This window comes from Amblyomma maculatum, chromosome 2 (genome assembly GCF_055883805.1).
Source record: "Amblyomma maculatum isolate TAMU_Amacu chromosome 2, ASM5588380v1, whole genome shotgun sequence".
Classification (NCBI taxonomy): Eukaryota; Metazoa; Arthropoda; class Arachnida; order Ixodida; family Ixodidae; genus Amblyomma; species Amblyomma maculatum.
Window position 1 is genome coordinate 57,757,282 of NC_139345.1, and position 18,340 is coordinate 57,775,621.

Consider the following 18,340-nt stretch of genomic DNA (forward strand, 5'->3'; position numbering starts at 1 on the left):
AAATGGTCTCTTCGCCCACGTGACCTCAGAAAAATTGGATTACGATGGATTGCGGTGATTTAAGATTAATTAACGGCGGATTCTATTGTATCGCGGTGGATTAAGTGTTAATTACGCTGGATTATGTTGGATTATGGTGGATTGTTGTGGATGTTAGCGGGTAAATTGGAATGCGGGAGATAAAAAGTGCATTACATTGGATTATATTGAAATTGAATTAATCTTCAGCAGGGTGGCGTTGTACGAATTGTGGCTTGCGGTATACTGGGTTGAATTACAGTGGACTACTAGATGAAATACAATAAGAAAGAGAGAATGTCTTCGCCTTCAAAGCACCCCAGAAGTCTTAATTGCCCTCTGTAGATTTTTTCCTAGAGACAAATAACGCTTGCGATGTTTTCAATTTCAGGGCGGGAACAATAAAAGGACAAATCTTTTTGCGAAAGCTTATTCTTCCACTTCATATCTGCGCTACCTTCTGCATAACACAGCGCGCTGAGTGTTCGCGGTGCCAATTTTTGCTATAGTTTGCTAAAACGACCAAAGGGATAAAAAAAAAGATAAATGCTACAATTTCTTGTTCGCTAAATGCGTAGAGGCAGCACACTCTTGCCCCACGTGCGCACAAAGGTGAGCTCGCCGACGCGTACTAACAGAAACAGCGCTGCGCAAACCCGACCCGAGATGGCGCACCGGGGCCCGCAGGCGGTAGCAAGCAGCCCAGTGGCAATTTCTATATACTAACGTCCCAATCCAGCGCGAAAGCGCCCAGTGCAGGAGAAAGAGAAAGGCGCGACCTTCAAACGTGCCGCCCACGCACGACGCGCTCCACCGCCCTGCGGCGCAGGGGTTGTGCACGCAAACGGAATTAGACGATGGATGGGGGCGGAACACATAGACAGCTCGGAGAAAGAAAGCAGACAAGAAGCGAATCGGGCTGGGACGAGGTGAAAGTGGGGGCAAAAGTCAACCAAAGCCGCGCGCACTCAAAACGCTGCGCCCGGAAGAAGAACCGAACTTTAGAACAGAAAGCAGCGCACCGCTCGAGGGAGCAAATAACGAGATCCAAAACTCTTTCGAAAAAAATAAAATAAAGAAGGAATCGTCACAAGCACGCCTGCTTCCTTTGGGGATGGCAGAGGAGGAAGCACGCAAAGTACTCTAGAGAGGCCTCCCCTTTCCTCACTCATTATATTTCCCCATATTTATTCTTTGTTTCCCAGCCCCCTGTTTCACAGTCTCCAGACACGCCTTTCAACCGGAACCTAATATTGGCGCGAGACTGGAATGGGGAAAAAAGCAAGTTCCAAGACGGCGACGCGGCGTTCAATGAACACAAGGCGAGGGAAGTGAAGAGACGGAATCGGAAAAGAAACGCACTCGAACATTTGTCTTTTTCCGGCGCAAGCTGTTCTTCAATCCGTTAGTTAGTTTGCTTGTTTCTTCTTTCAAGGCGCGCACTTCTCGCCGAAAAAATAGGCGCCGTACGCTACGTATGTACGTCGACGAGAGGCGCCTCTCTGAAGATCGCCATCAAGCAGTACTTGTGGCGACCCCTGGTTTATTAGATTTGTATCAAAAGAAGCGGAAAGGCAATGAGGCAGAATGAAGATGAATGGAAATTTCGCTCGTAAACACGTCAAATTTTTTCTTGTTTTTTCCTTCACACCACAAGCTGTGCAAGCGCGTAACAGTCAGTGGTGCGGTTTGCGGGCAAACAAGGCGCACCCTTCCCGAAGGAAAGCAACACAGAAAGAAGAGAGCGAGAGAAGCAGTAACGAGCTCAAGCCGTAAACTAGCAGCTGACGGGTCACGTTTCTGTTTGTGCTACGAAGGCTTGGAGTTCTCAGAGTGAGCCGAGTACCATTTTAGCGCCGCGCCATACCATAACAATTAAGACAGGAGGACTGCCTAATTTGTTGAGAGGAAAGCCAATTAGACGAAGTCACGTTCCCTCGAACTTCGTTCAGTGTTATCGTAGATTTTTGTTTTCCTTGTTCTGCTTGAAGTAAACCACTCGGCCAGTCGGTAGACTGCAGGGCAATAAAAGATGCAAACGCATGCGGCATGCTGAGACCAATACTGCTGCAAAGGCTTTTATAATCGCGAAAAATAATGTGGCGGGATGCGCCGATCCGATTCAGCTAATGCGGATATCATTCCAACACCTTGTAGCATTTAATAGTTATTATGCCTACGAAGCCCATCTCACTAACATTCTGCGCGTGTTCTGTTCAGACTCTGTTGGTTTTTCTGTTCATATCGGAATTGGCTTTTGTTGCACTTTCACTTTACGCCCATTCAGAAGTTTAACTTTCCAATAAAAAACTGAATGTCATGTTCTCATTAAAATGTAATTCAAATGCACATTGCGCTGAATACGCACCAATGTTCATTGAATAATCAGCGTCCTTGAAAACGGTGTCCACAAAAAACATGAATGAAGTTCCGCGTGCACAGCGACACGCTTCCTGCGGCTCATATATTGAGAAGGTAACCCCGCGGCTCATAGTTACTAAGTACAAAGAACGCACACGGAAACTCTCGCTGTTTTAATTAAATTTCGGCATCAATTTTCCGTTTGAGACTGCAAATAACGCGAGAGGCAGCACAAGAAAGAATTGAAAGCCAAAACAAAAAATGCAGTATTTTTCTGCGTGACAGCGCTTTTCGACAGCGCTTACTCCGCACCCGTTGAGACCACAGCCTTGAAACAAACGGTCTCACTTGCGCCAAGATCAGCTAAACGTCAAAAACCACGGACAAGCAGCCGAGCGAAAATATCGCTGGCGATGCGTTCATTGTGATGACAGGAGATCGTTTTACGCAAGGGAGGGGAAAAAGGAGAGGAGCCCATCATGTCGTCTCTACCTGGTAGGTAGATGAATGCGAACGCAAGTCACGGGTCTAGTTAAGAACACGACAAGCGCACAAAAAGTAAAGCCATCAAGAGTGCCTGCTCGTTAAGGCTCTTGCATAAATGATGACGAAACGGCTGGCCACGGCACATCCCGCGGGACCAAGAATGCGTGCGACGTAATAATGACTCTATTATGCCTAGGCCGCACCTCGATGACGCGTGCTGCATGATGGCCTCGTCCCCCCCCCCCCCCCCCCCCCCCCCTTTTCGCAGCGGTCAGGAATGAGCTGCGCGCGCGCTGAAAACGCGACCGCAGTGGAGACGCATGTGTGTGTGTGTGTGTGTGTGTGTGCGTATGGGTATTTTCATTTCCTCATTTCCACTCCAGGCTTTAAACACCACAGGGCCGTCAGCCGTTACCGTGGTGCCGTTGCCGGAGGACATTTGCAGGTAGCACCAGAGAGAGTTTCCTCAGCAGTTTCCCTCATTTTGTTACGCACACAAATTGAAATCTTTTGCAGAAAGCAGAGATATAATTCGCATGACGAACATCGGCGGTGAGCTCAGATTGTATACAGACTGCACTACTTATTAGTAATAATTTATATGAGAAAACGTTTTTGAGGCCAGTGCGGACGGGGACGAAAAGGACAAAACGTTAACGCGAATGTAAGCATAATTGCAAGCACGTGTAAACATCCCTTGTATTCCTTAACGTTGTACTTCTTACTCTGTCCCAGGTGTCTACACTGCCGACCATGATGTGAACGAGGCCCCTCTTTCTACTTCCCGAAATACCCTTAAAAGAAGAGCTCCCCGGTCACTCCTCGAAAGACGCGCAGAACGCCACACGACCTCCCCGACCTGAAGCAGTGCCAAAAAAAAAAAAAAATAGCCAAAATGACGCACCGGACGTGAACAGGCAGAACGAACCACAAGAGGTGAAAGACCAGCACCGCACACACTACATACAGCAGAGGGCATGTCTCAGTCGACGATCCAAACGAACGACCCGGGCGTCGTCGCCCCTTGGGGACCACATGACGCCGACGCGTTCCCGGAAATGTTGCCCGGGGAGACGCCGTCGGCGGCTCCGACGTCGCCGAGGGACGGAGACCGCGGACGAACCGAGCAGCATCGCGAAAGCAACCACATTCAGGACCAACAAGAAGGCATCAGCAGCAGCAGCGAAGCGCCACCAGGCCAACAACCACAGCCGCAGCAACAGCGGCGCACCGATAGAGCGTCCCGCCAGAGTCCCAAGCGGGCCTTAAGAGCGGACGAGGAAGAGACGGAGAGACGTCACGGAGGGCGGAGGCGGCACATCCGGAGCGAGAGCTGCTCTCCGGAAGTGATGAACCGCAGCCACGCAGGAACCAGCAGCAACCCACGCAACGACGATGACGCCACCTTCAAGAGCCCCACGCGGTCGCTCATGGACAGCAGGGTCGGCTTTGTGGTGCCCATACGACCCAGGACGCGCAGCAACCCCAAGCCCCCGCCCAACCGGACGTCCAGGGAGATCGAAGCGGTCTCCGAGGTCGAGGCCCGGCAGCCGACGCTCGCCTCCGGCAACAAGAGCTCCTCTCTGGAGAGTCCCTCCAAGGGACACCAGCCCAAGACCACATCGAGGAGCTTGGAGGAACGGGTATCCTCCGCGTCCCTACCGACGCAGACGCCCACGACGACGACAGCGCCCGTGCCGCTAGTGTCACCTCCACCCGATCCGGCAACGGCTAAGCTGGCGCAGGAAGTCATCGGCAAGGACCACAAGATCCTCTCGTCCAAAGAGAGAGAGGTGATGCTTCGGGAACTCTCAGGACAGGCGGGCGGCAGCTTCTCTGCTTTGGAGGAACCCGTGCCGGCTCCGAGGCCAACCACGCTCCGGCAGCGGCGGCTGATGTTCTCGCACCTGACCGCCTCGGTGGATGTGGACACGCGCGAGAAGCCGTCGACGCCACCCTGCTTGCCCGTGGCACTGGCCGGCAGTGAGGACATGCTGCTCTCCGAGGTTTTCAACGCCTCGCAGCTCGCCTCCAGTCTCGAACAGCTCACGGGCGTCGCAAGAAAGACCATCCGGAAGCGGGCATTCGTGCCGCCACTGCAGGCCATCAACGCCGGCGACGCCCTGGGCCACAGGTGAGTCGGCACCCTTCCTTCTTCACCGCATGCCCGCGTTTCGCGCGATTTGCGATCAGGCGCCCCTGATCTGCCCGTATAATTTGGCAGGGTTGTTTTACAACTTTCGCCGCCTGTTTGAAGCTGTCACTCGATCCTCGGAGACAGCTCAGTGTTTATGGCAGGTGCGCAAGAGCAGACAAAAAAAAAAAAAAAAAAAGACGCGAGGCATGCAGCAACTTCTGCCTCAGCATTCCTTTGGAAACAGAAAAAGGGATAAATCAGAAGCAGCGGCCGACATGGGAAGTTGATGCGATACCTTGACTTCAATTTCTGGCTACGATAAATGAAAGTCATGTGTGAGTTTCAACAACGCAGCATCTCTTCTTTGTTGATGCCCAGCTAAACTATAACATGAAGAAACACGAGTCGGTGCTTTCTTATCTTCCTAAGATGAGCTTTATGTGCAGTGTTGCGTTATACAAAAATTCACATGTTATATACGTTTACGATATATGGGACCGACTCTGTAAAAAAAAAAAAAAAAAAAATCCCGAGTGCACGTTCCGTCCCTCGGCGAAGACAGAAACATTACAATGTACGAGAAATGTTGCAAGTGACATAAAACACTCTATGCCCAAATAATTGTGATAACCTAAGTTATCATGATTCTGCGATACCGAAGAGCCACAAAAAATAACAAATGTAGTTGCCTTAATCGTAAGGACCACTCCTCGGCACTCATATGGAAAGTGATGTAGACACAGCGCAAACACAATTTTCACAGAGATGTTGGTCCCTTTTCAGTCTATGAAATAAAGGCTAAGTTCAGAGAGCGCGCTGCTGCCGCAAAACGAACAGTTTGTTTGTTTGTTTTTGTAACAATTTATGTCAATATAGCAATATAGAATCTGATAGGCCTGGTTTTGTGTAAACGGAAAATAATCACAGTTGTGCTGCGGGGCAATGTTACTCTTTTACTGTTTTTTTTTTTTTTTTTGCTGTTTACTCTTTTACTGTTGGTTTTACAAAAAGACAGGGTTGCACACATCAGAGGAAAATTTTTGTCATTTCCCATAATAGCTGGCAAGACCCCCCCCTCCCCCCCCCCCCCCCGCTTTCCAATGTGTACCTCAGCGCATGGAGCGTTAGTGGCCTCTCGCCCGCCCTCACAGTAAATGCCAATCCAAAATCGCTTATGAAAATTTCTGCGAATACGCGTTTCGAAATATGGGCACGGAGCAAAAAAAAAAAAAAGATATGGAAGATGCGACTTCATTAAAAGAAAGCATTGTCACAACTTCAGTTCGGAAATAACCCGCGTCCACGTGACAAACTATACCGCAAAGATGTCCAGCCCTCGTCTGACCGAAGATCGAGAAGTGGGCACAGCACTGTCGCCCGAGACAAATGATCCGACGGTGCCTGGTGTATTATCCGCCTAGTGTGCGGGAAGGAGTGCCAACGAAACTGTGTTGAGGGGAGGCCACCGTTTAGGGGACAGGCTAATGTGGGAGCTAGGTCTTCCCTGGCCCGGGTAAGTGCAACATACGCAGCCTCTCAGGCTTCAAAAGGATGCGCTACAGCATAGCCCTATACGCGGCACGACTGCGACCGTCGTATCGGCTACTTCTTCCGCCCATCCCTCAGTCGCCGTCGTTGAGCCAAGACTAGGAGCGCAGCCGATGGCAACGCAGCACTCGCAGAGCGGCAGGCGTTTCTTTAATGGTCTCTGCGGCGCAATCATCTCCGAGCGGGTTCCTCCATCCCCTCAATCACCCCTACGGATGCCGCCCAGTACTGTTGGGTATCTGTCTGTACAACACAAACGCAAAGAAAGGGTCAGGGAGGGAGGGGGAAGGGTGAAGAAAGAAAGAAAGAAAGAAAGAAAGAAAGAAAGAAAGAAAGAAAGAAAGAAAGAAAGAAAGAAAGAAAGAAAAGAAAGAAAGAAAGAAAGAAAGAAAGAAAGAAAGAAAGAAAGAAAGAAAGAAAGAAAGAAAGAAAGAAAGAAAGAAAGAAAGAAAGAAAGAAAGAAAGAAAGAAAGAAAGAAAGAAAGAAAGAAAGAGGTAAATATCGGGCATCAGAAAAAAAAAAAAGACTCGGAAACGCGTGCTGCTGCTTTCCGCAGTGTTTCTCGGGCACACTGCGAAAGCTGCTTACCGTTGGGCTAAATTAGGAGCGACGTGAATTTTATAACCGACACCCGACTTGAAAACTCAAAAACAAGACAACGGCTTTGCATTTAGGATGTTTCTACTGAAATCCAAAAGTGATCTGTGATGATGTCAGATCAGACACAAATCACTATATATTCGCAAAATAAAAGAAACATTCCAGCCAGTTGATTTCTGAACCCATGGTCCCCGTACGTCGCGTACAGTTCTCTACCAGTCGAGGCATGGTTGGATGGGGATGTCGAAAGCTATGCTTCTGGGGGTATTTATTTTTCATGTAAGCTAATCTCGAGAGTGCTCACCAGCACCACACTCATCCATAGCCGTAAACATAGAATTTCATGTATTACCGCAAGTCCTTTGTTGCCATAAGTTGAAAAGAACTGATGAACATTTATTCGAAGCAACATCTTTTTTTCTACGGTCAGATTACGACAGTGCCGCTGTCTGGGATATGCCCATCACGCTTGATTTTATTAAAAGGCGCAGTCCGCAGTCACCGCCCGCCTCATAATCTCCTAGTCCTAACTATCTGAGGACAATCTATAGCTGCAAATCTGTTGAAGATTGCTAGAAAAACTGGCCACCTGTAATGCAACGAACCATGGCTTCAAGTGCACTGGATCTTTGGAAGAACGCTCACGATATCTTAATTTATAAGTAAAGGAACATCAAGGACTAGAAAAACTACAGAGGTTGTTAGCGCACTGTCCGTTGCCTGCAAGGTATTTACTAAAGTAATCGCTAATAGAACCAGGACGACCTTGGGCTTCAGTCAACAAAAACACTAGGTAGGCTTTCGAAAAGGCTACTCGAAAATAGTCCATATCCACAGTGTCAATAGGTGACAAAGAAACGCTCAAGAAACGACCTCTATATGAAGCCTCCATATATTAGGAGATAGCGTTCAGCCGAAACGTCATCTATTATGGAGCCAGGATTTTAAAAAGCCGCGCGAAAAAATAATGGCAGACACTATAAGGGCTACACAGTCACCGTGTTCCTCCATAAAGAAAGCAGGAAAATCCCAACAAGGAACAGTGTAAGTCAGAGACACGATATCTCCGGAGTTTTTCCTCGCACTTTTACGGGAGGTATTTAGAGAGCTGCATTAGTAACAGCCCTCAATAAACTTTAACGGAGAGTGTCTTAGTAATCTACAATTTGTCGGTAACACTGTCTTCCAATATCACGCAGGAGATAAACTGCAATGCATAGTCAACGACGTGGACGGGGAAAGCACTATGGCTGGTCTAAAAAATACTGTCCCGAAAACTAGACAAACGTTGTCTAGCGTCGGTAAGATGACTAGTCAGGGACAGGTAGCGAGGCTATGGAATTGTTGAGAAAATACGTCTACTTATGGTACGTAGCTACAGCAGACCCTGACCAAACAGGTTAAAAAAGAACATAAAAATAAAGAGTCGATGAAGCCCATTTTGCAAGAACTCTCAAATCGTGAATGCAGTTCCCCGGCGGCCTTTAGGACTAAGTACATCTATAACAGCTGTATCTTGCCGGCACTCACCTATGGGGCAGCAATGTGGAGGCTGACGAAAAGGATTTAGTTTTAGGTGAGAACGACGCAGCGAGATATGCAAAGTAAAACCGATATCTATAACGGTAAGAGACAGGAAGCGTGCATAGCGAGCCAGGGAACAAACAGGAGTAATGCCATTCTAGCCAAAATCAGGAAGGAATGGCCATGGATAGGATATGTAGTGCGAAGAAAGAATAACCGACGGTCGTTGAAGGTGACAGACAAGATTCCAAGGGAAATAAAGCGTGGCAAGGAGCGGCAGAAAGTTAGACAGGCGAATGAGACTGCGAACTTTACGCGGATAAGGTGACCATGCACAGCTGGCACAGACCGGGTTAATAGAAGAACATATGGAGGAGGTCATTGCTATGCCGAGGAGGTCTTTGTCCTGCAGGACGGTGGTGACTCCTCACAAGTGCGCGCCGTACTTGGCTTGGAGTTCAAGCATGCCGAACATTATACAGGGTTTTCTAACAAACCGAGTATCGTGAACGTTTAAAATTGGGCTTCCTTATAAACGTTTAAACAGCGCTTTCTTCAGCAGTGCATTGTGAGCGATCATGCGCATCAGAATGCCGCAAACTGCTAAGTAGCATGCGGTTAACTAAAATTACTCAAGTTTCTAATTATTATCTTCCGTTTATTCGTTGAGAGGATTGGAGGCCATCATAAATGATGCCATACGAATTTTTAGATTTTCCAAAGAGCCATCCTCGTCTGCTGCAGCGCGAGGAATTTGGTGGCTACACTTGAGCTGCACTCAGGCTACACTCAAGCTACACTCAGGCTACACTCGGGCTACACAAGAGCATCCGCAAACATCGTTAGGCACGAGCGAGCGTGGCATAATGACGCGGCTCTCCCGCGTCTTCTGTTTGAGGCGACATATTAGTTCCGCTTTCTTCCAAGTGCAGTCTCAAAATTATTCGCGCTGCGGTGAAGGCGAGGATGGCATTTCTCAAAATCTAAAATCTGATAGTAGTATTACTTGCGGTTCTTTTCAAGCCTCTCAGCATATAAAGAGCCTAATAGGAACAGTTAAAAATTTAATAAGTTTATACAATATTAGTTAACTGGTACGCTTGGTAACACGCCGAAGCTGTAATATGATGTACATGATCGCTCCTATGCCGATCTGCTACGCCAAGAAAAGCGCTTTCCTAGCTCAAAAATCTTTTTTTTTTTTTTTTTTTTTTATAAAATTGCTGAAAATCTCATGTGAAATATTCTGTGTACTATTTTTTCTCGCTTACGTTGCTACATGCTTAGCTGGAAGAATTGTTAATACCAGCAGATACTAGATTAAGCGCGTAGAGGTTACTTCATCTCATTGAACGTTTGTGAGTGATTACACAAAATGAATGCGGCATATGAAGGTATATAACTTGAGCACTTCGCGCTTCTCTTTCCATAATATAAAAGCACTCCCCTACCCATATAAGTGATCGTGATTTATACTATTAGTTTCAAGCCCTTTCTGTCTTTCGCATTGTAGTTAAAAGGAGGTTTACACCATCGAGTGCAGTCGCGCCGCATCCCATGAGTCGTACATGAGAGCCTACCGTAATGTGCTGAACGAAATATTAAATATGTTTTTGGCTTTACAAATTTAATACTTAGTCCAGCACTTTAAGAAATATTGTTTATATATTTATATATTAATATCGTTTATATAAATATTAAATTTGTGTTTCTTCTGCGCACGCCAGTACAGAAGCCCTCAACGAAGGCGTGTGTACTATGGCGAACCCGGCGCTCTTCCCCACTTTTCCTGTACTACGGGCAAATCCTACCCCTGACCACCATCAAGCGACGCGAAGAGAAATGCATAACTGCACGTCCCCGCAGGCCAACCTGACTCAAAGCACGCCGTAGCAGACAGTGGGAGCCGAGCTTCGCCGCATAAACTTTGTGGGGAACATCATTTTTATATGCACCCGTGCGTTGTTCGCCTGTCCACGTACCCGTGGATACGTATCGTCTCTTACCGCGGAGCTAGGTTGCTCGCTCGCCCTGGGCGATGTTGGCTAGGTAAAAGGGGGAGGAGGGTAGACGCGCCTCTCCCTATAGATGACAGTGCGACGAGAGGAGCAAGAGGTGCCTCGCCTGGATAGCGACGGTAAATCATCGGCTATAAACACCGTTATCGCTTTCCTCCCCAGCGGACCTTATACCCTACAGGTAAGTTCCCGGCCACAAAGGGAAGGAGCGCGTCCTGGCGCGCAAGACGGGAACCCAAAACAGCAACAACGCCACGGGGTGTGAGATCCTGACAGGCCGCCAAATAGTAGGGGGCGGCAGAAAGACATGCCTGGGAGGTAGCCGGTAGGAGTTTCTATCCGGGTGTATATAAAAGGCGAAATGTGGCGGCGACAGAAGCGGCGGCAACAGCCTGCAATCGATGACCCTTTCCTGGCTGTTCTTCCGTTTTTGTTCCGGTCCCCGCCCCGTCTGTTTCCGAGGTGGCCCCTGGCTGGCGTCTCACTTTAGTCGATCCCCTTCTTCCCGTGAGTCCCGCGCCGTTCAATGTGTAGCGCTCCCTTATAACCGACGCGTCAGAGACACTCGGGAATAAGCCTCGAACATCTTGTCTCCACCAACGCCACCGACGCAAGAAAAATGGCAGGCGAGAGAGAGAACGCAAATGCAGCAGTTATCGACAGTGGAATGCCTGTATACCTAGCCGGCGCACGAGATGTGAATACAAAAAAAAAAAAAAAAAAGAAACAAAAAAAAAATTCTTCTTCCACGCCGTGTACGGTAAGCCAGCTTCGTCACCGGTAGCCTATTCCCCGAATAAAGAAGAAAGACGAAGTGAACGACGTCTCTCTGCAAGGTGCGTGTATGAATGCGGAAGGCTGACCTGGTGGCAATCCCTCGTGATGACGGGTGCGATATGCGCGCCCGGCGATCCAGCCTGCTGCGTAATACAATAAGGAATACACAATACGTGTGCCCGCTCAGCAGTGCGAAATATGCATCATCCGTCAGGAAAACACGATAAGCATTATTTGAAGTGACATATTCGAGCTCTATAAGTTGTCCCACCCGAGATTCCTTTTTATTTACGTTCCTATGGGCAATGGTGGGCTCCCATGAAAACTGGTGGCGCCTGCAGCGGAACACACGTATTTTATGCAAACACATTAACGTGAAAAACTTCGAGGATCGTCCCTATTTATACTCCGACGTTCAAGGAGTGACGACGAGCGCCGGTTGCGATCAGAGACGTCAGGTTGGTGATGCCATGCTATAGGCAATACCACTGCACCACTTGAGTCAAGCCGTGTTAACGAGGGGGCAGTTAAGCAGTACGTCCAAGCGGCTGAAAGGTAAGCATTTCGACAGATTTTCCTATCTTGTTGGGTTCGTAACCAAGTGAAAGTTCAAGATTCTTCAAAGATGGCTTCGTTTTAGAAAAAACCCGACGTTTCGGAGCTGGCTCGGTTCCTTCTTCATGGGTGACGCAGGTCTTACTGTATGCAGCTGTAACTAAACAAAAGAAGAGAAAAAGACGGACCAATACAGGAGAGAAGAGGCGGCCGGAGTTGAAAGGGGCGGGAAGAGGGAGGTGCGGCTTAAAGCCTATGTTGAATCACGGTACCAGCAGATGCAAGTACAGTGGTGCTCGCTGGCGTCTCTTATTTCCCTTTGTGGGGTGGCCTGCGAAGAGCAAAGCTCCTGTAAGTACAACCAGGAAGATTGCCTCTAGTCCGGTCGACACTGTTTGGGATCGTCTGATTCAAGAAGGCGTCTCTTTGATAATTGGCCTCGGTCTCCAGAACGGATGTTTCTTGGAAGTTTATTCATTAGCTTACCCCGACGTGAAGAAACTTTGCTGTGCCGCGTGTAGGTTGGTGTAGCGTTCACAAACATTCGTTTGTGATAGGTACGGCAAAGAGCTTTGAATGTGCAACCTGCGGGTGTGATGAGATTATAGGCCACATTTTTTGTGAGTGCCCCATATACAATGCGGAAAGACAGTGTCACTGTCGTGCGCTGGAGCGTCTAGATGGACGCCCACTGACTGAAATCCAAATTCTAAGTCCCTGACCGCGGCGATCGTCGGCAGTGAAGGCCTCTCGTGCACTACTCCGCTTCATGAAAACCACGGACTTGATCGATAGGCTGTGATTTGCTATGATGTGACGTGGTATGACTGTGACGCGATGTGGCGTGATATGGCTGTGATGTGACTATACTGACTTCGCTCATTCTTCTCTTACCCATCACTTTTATATCCCCTCACTCCCTTCCCCCAGTGCAGGGTAGAAAACGGTTTCTTTTACCGGTTAACCTCCTTGCCTTTCCTCCTTCTCATCTTCCTCCTTCCTATTCATTGACCGAAGTCTTCGGAATGTTCGGCTTTGGGGCATTGCCATTTTTGTCATTATAAAGAAAGCGTCTGAGATGTAATCAAATATGTTACCCTATCTTGTAAAAAGACGGACCGCGAAGTCACTGAGACAAACGTCTGGGGCTCTGGCATGACGTCCAGTGCTACGCACTTTCCACTTTTTAAAAACGTTTTATGGTTTTTTACACCTGTGAGGTACCTCAGTGTACCAATTGAACACTTCAAGGATACGAAAGGTTACTGGAGCGATGAATGTCAACGTGTGCGGTCGAAAACATGATTTATCACTATTCGCGCGTTCAACTGTATTCATTGTGCCAGAGTCTCTCATGTATTGCGAGCGATATGCATTTCAAGGGTTACCATGTAGAAAATTCACTAATTGCCTGCGGTTTTCGTCTGGAGTTCGGTTCAGGAGATGACAAGTGGTAAAAATTTGTTTCGCTCAGTAAAAAGTGGACGCCTTTGTTTGGATCATTTATTTTTACGATAAATACTGTCAAGGTATATGCTCTAACGTGATCAAAACGATCCTTTTGAGCGTATGGGCTTCCTAGTTCGATAGAGTCATGATGACTGCCCCGGATATGAGCCTGTCAATCACGACTTAAGGTTGCCTCTCGTTGCCCGTCCCTAATAATAAGGAGGGAGGGGGGGGGGGGGGGGGTGCACGACTCAATCATGTTGCTTTGCCTCCACGGTATATGAAAAACGAGAATGGCTTTCAGACACGCTGACATGGATATTCACTCTAGGGCGTATTTCATTGAAAGTGTGGCTTACCAGAAAGCCAGCTACAATGTGACAATGCCCAAAATGAGCAACCTGAGTGGGCGCCAGTTCTGATCGGAGCGGCTAACCTGAAACGTTTTTTAAACACAGTACATTTCGCGTCCACTTTCAGCGGAATTGTACTTCAGCAGAGATTTCGCCTCACTGCATTTTTCACTGTGAGCAGGAGAAAGATAAAAACAAAAAAACACCTCGGTGGTGTCGAGGTAGCGCGCCGGGTGGAGAATCGAAATAGCAGCTTTTCCAGCTTGAATGTTTTATTTTTTCTTTGCCTTTTCCGCACGAGTGTCCCCTTTTTTTTTTTCTTTCTTAGCAGTCACATCGCAACGATTATTGAATGACGTCACAAGCTGTGATGTCATCGCTGCGGTGACCAATCAGAAAATTTCGCTATGCCCCCGCCCTTCCCCCTCCCCGGCGTTTTCACTGAACGTGCGCTCTAACGATATAGCGTTAAGAAAAAAATGAAACTAGACTCGAGCCTGATTTTTCTTTACCCTGCATTAATTTCTTTTCGGTTATTTCTAACCCTGAGGCGCGAGCAACACACTGCACACTTCATTTTTCACAAGGTGTCGCAAACGATTAAGCAGAAATAAAAGTGTACACAAAAATTCATTTTGTGGAAATCGGATCGTTACCTTGCTTCCACATCGTGGCGCGAACTGAAAGCAACCCGAACTAAGGTACGCGCTTATAGTTGAGCGCTGGCATAACGAAGAGTGGCGCACGGTGCTGTAAGGCGTTAATGCAAACGTACACGCTGATGGCCGCCGCTGCCCCAACTTGGTAAAAGACTTTGTGTTTTCTTTTTCGTTCCGCCTCCCACGGGCATCAAACAACGACAAGAACGTATCCTGCCATGCCGCACAGCCAGGTACCGCATTTACCGGGATTCAGGTCTTCCGTTTCATTGCTAACCGTACATGGCTTGAAAAAAGGAGAACGCGCCGAGGTCAAACGACGCCCGCGACTCTGCAGTGTCGGCTGCGCTTGAATCTGCATCAGCAACCAATAAGCAGGAGAGATGACGTCAATATTCGGGCGTTAGACGTGGCTTTTCTCATTGAGCAGCTGTCGTCAAAGCTGCAGACATCAGGATCCGTTCTTAACGTGGCTAACTAGCTTCGCGCTTGCTCACGCCACACTTACAGAGCGATAGGCGAGCATGGCGTGTCGCGTCGTATCTTTAAAGCGATTCTCAATAGACGGACACAAGCAGCGATTTGATATGCACGTTGTCCTTTGTTCATATCGACGTAGAAAAGCTAGTCCTTACGTTATCAAAACCGCTCGACCTTGAGAGCCGGCTGGCTTGTAACCGCGCGAATGCGGTACCTTGGTAAAGTTAGCTGCCTTACGCAACACCGCCGCTGAAGGAGGAGCAAACCGCATTAGAAGCGCAGATGGTCGCGCACTATGCGCGGCAACAGGAGAGCTCTGGCCGCATGGAGAAAAGCCCCTGCAATCCAGTTACTTGGTCGCAGCGGCGGCGGCGAAGTGCTCTGGCGATGCAAGTGGAGGAGACGCCGAAAAGCAGGCGCGCTTCCCTACCGCAGAACAAGCGAGCGCACGAGCCTCGTTGAAGAATCGGCCCATTCCTCTGAAGAAGTCGGAAGGAAGATAAAAACGGAACTTGGCGGCCGAAGATCTGCATCTTCCGCTCGGCCTGTCGAGCAGAGGAGAAGGAGGAGCAAGCGCTACCTCGGCGAGCGGAGATTACGCTCTACAGTGGCTAGCCGCGCGCGGTAATCTAGTTAGGTTGCTTTTCATTGCTCCGCAACACACTCCTACCCGGCTACGCGCGTATTCGCAAGTTAGTCTGGCGAGGCTGATGCTGCTTCCTTACTTCCCGAACAGGTGGCCTTGACAGGGTGTGTCCGATCCCAAATGACCACGCATTCTCGCGGCCGGAAATCTGTCTCTCTCCAGCTCACTTGAGCACCAGCTTTTCTAATATTTCTCTTTTCTTCCTTTCCAGTACGTTTGTTCCTTTTCTGCTTACTATAGTCACTTTTTTTTTATATATACCTCTAATTTTTTCTGCTCGTATACACTTGTTTCTTCCTTCGAGCCATTCCTTGGAGAGAGCAGCTTCGGACGTAACCACGAAAAATATTGAGCTCAACTTGCCGGGGAGAGCAAGTATCTTACAGATTGCAACGTACGTACGCGGATTTTGAGCGCCCTTGCGAGGAAGAAATTGGCGCCCGAGACGCAAGACAAATCATATAGCAATATAGCGTGGAAGAAATTCGCGCTTTACGTAACAGGGCTCTTCTTTTTTTTAGTGCACTACCCTTACAGCCCCAGTTCACCGATTTCGCCGGTGTGTCTGTCTGTCTGAAGCTGTCATCAATGAAGCAGCACTTTTGGTGTGGGAATCAAACCGATTCTGGCCCTCTACTCCATAGGCCATGAGGGCACATCGGTACGGCCTGCTTAAAGTGGTTCTTTATGTCTATGTAGGGTGCTCTATCACATGATGTGGCATATTAATGGCTGTATGTAAATGATTATGTGCGAACCAAAACCGGAATGCTAGAGTACTTAATTCGCAATTGGTCTAGCCATGCTGAAGAGGCCACCATTTTTCAAAATAAAAGTAGTAATTGTTCACAATGATGTATTTACACTACCTTGACCGTCCTACTACTGTGCGTACTGTGAATCAAACTACGATACCATGCTTACAACGGAATTCGCACTGTCAAAGCACCGCCTCTTCGGCGCCGTCCGGAAACCGCCGGCCAGCTATCGGATAAGGCGGCCTGGATCAAGCAATATTACGAGCCACCTCGAGACAACATTTTCGGGTTGTTCCCTCTCGGGCTACCCGTTTCCGGAAACATCCCACTTAATTTGTGCCTCTAGAGTGGCCCATTCGTAATCCACAGCACCAGTTCTGGAACTCTTCTTTAACACCCTCCTTATCCCCTAGCGTTTTGCCCGTCCGCTTAGCTAGCCGCTACGAAGGCGAGGCCATTAGTGAAAATGAGTGCCGCGTAAAACACCGCTTCAAATGACGCGGAAACTAGAGCAGTCCTTCCGCTAACGACCACTGCCAGTGGTGGTTTATCTGCAGCATGAGAGCGCAGAACCCGGCTGCCAGATTAGGTGTAGAACAAACCCCTCCACCACATCGCACGTGGAGCTCACCGCGCGGAGCCCGGGATTAGGGAGCTCCGAGATTAATTGCGGAGAGACTGACGGGATTAGTGGATGCTGGTTGCACACGAGGACTTTCTCGGTGCGGCTCGGAAGATATGGGCGCTGTTTGGTAAGCTAAGGTGGATAACGGCCCCGCAGTTAGGAGCCGGAAAACACGGCTACGCTTTGTGCTGCCTCGCATCGTCAACTGTCTTGGTGGGTTATGGCGTTCAAAGACCCGTGCCAGTAAAGCCCGAACGCTACAACTTCAACTACCGCATTATGTTTGTTCCGTGGCTATGGCGACTTGTTATTGTAGTTATCTTCTAAAACATCTGAGGAACCCTGTTTATTTTCATTGCATCTTACCCATCTGGACAACTTGCATACAGGAATAACATATAGTAAACAAAATCTACGACGAACACGACGATGCAAATACCCTTGAAGTGATTAAGCAATTGCAGACTACTCTGCAATGCGCCAGAAAAGTCTCCAACTGCGCAGGCACTGCGCAGTCTGTGCGGCTACAGTGACCGATACGAAAAGTTTACAGTCATGTTCATCCTTCGTTTACGTTTCCTCCGTCTGAGACACAGGAATCAGAGGCATTCGCCTGAAACAAGTTGTGTACCTAGCAGTGAAGTGATCTTTGCCTTTAGATAATTTAAAAAAGTGTGAGTACCCACATAACACCATTAGTCACCATCAGATTACAAAAACACACACCTTAACTTGATTTTCTTATATTCAATACTGTTCAATACCTATACGTATCTTTAAGGGTTCTTCAAAGTGGTCAAGTGAAAGAGAAGTTACTATTCCAATAGCCATAAATTCTCCAGCATGATTAATTGGCACAAACTTCAATTTATGCAACGCTGTCGCACTTGCACCAGGCAAAGATATCAGCTGCACCACGACTTCGAATCCCAATGCGCGAGACAAAGCTTATTTAATCGCTGCGTGAACGATTTTCGTCAGTTGCGCCACCTTGGACAAAGTCTCCTCGATCCACCAAGAAATGGTCCAATGTGTCAAAATGTGCTAGCTGAAACGCAAGTGCATCAAAACAGCGATAGTTGAACACGCATACGAAACAGAAACACAAACACGCGCTAACCGAAAACAGATCGAAATGGCCTGCCCCGCGAAATCGCTCCTGTCCATTCTTGTTTTCGCAACTTGCATCTCACCATTCTTCTCAATAATTACTTATCATGATCCCTAGTGTTTCTATAAGAACCCACCCCATATGTAATGCCGCTGAAGGGATCTTGTAAGTTAAAAAATTCTGAACTGAACTGAGATATTGATGTTTACGTAAAGAAAAACCCGCACGAGATGT

At 48.2% G+C, this 18,340-nt stretch overlaps 2 protein-coding genes across 4 annotated transcripts in view; one reads left to right on the plus strand and one right to left on the minus strand.

The window, feature by feature from the left end:
- Positions 1-18,340, minus strand: part of LOC146198720 (unconventional myosin-Ie-like) — a 317,845-nt gene that overhangs the window by 236,814 nt on the left and 62,691 nt on the right. The window lies entirely within an intron of this gene.
- LOC146198723 (uncharacterized) overlaps positions 3,843-18,340 on the plus strand; it is a 321,357-nt gene continuing 306,859 nt past the window's right edge. For 2 of the 3 annotated variants that reach the window (XM_084594219.1, XM_084594221.1), the window contains exon 1: positions 3,843-4,980. In XM_084594219.1, coding sequence (XP_084450345.1) covers positions 3,843-4,980 — 1,138 coding nt within the window. Of the gene's footprint in view, positions 5,000-18,340 lie in introns of all 3 variants that reach the window. The other variant, XM_084594220.1, reaches the window with a different exon arrangement.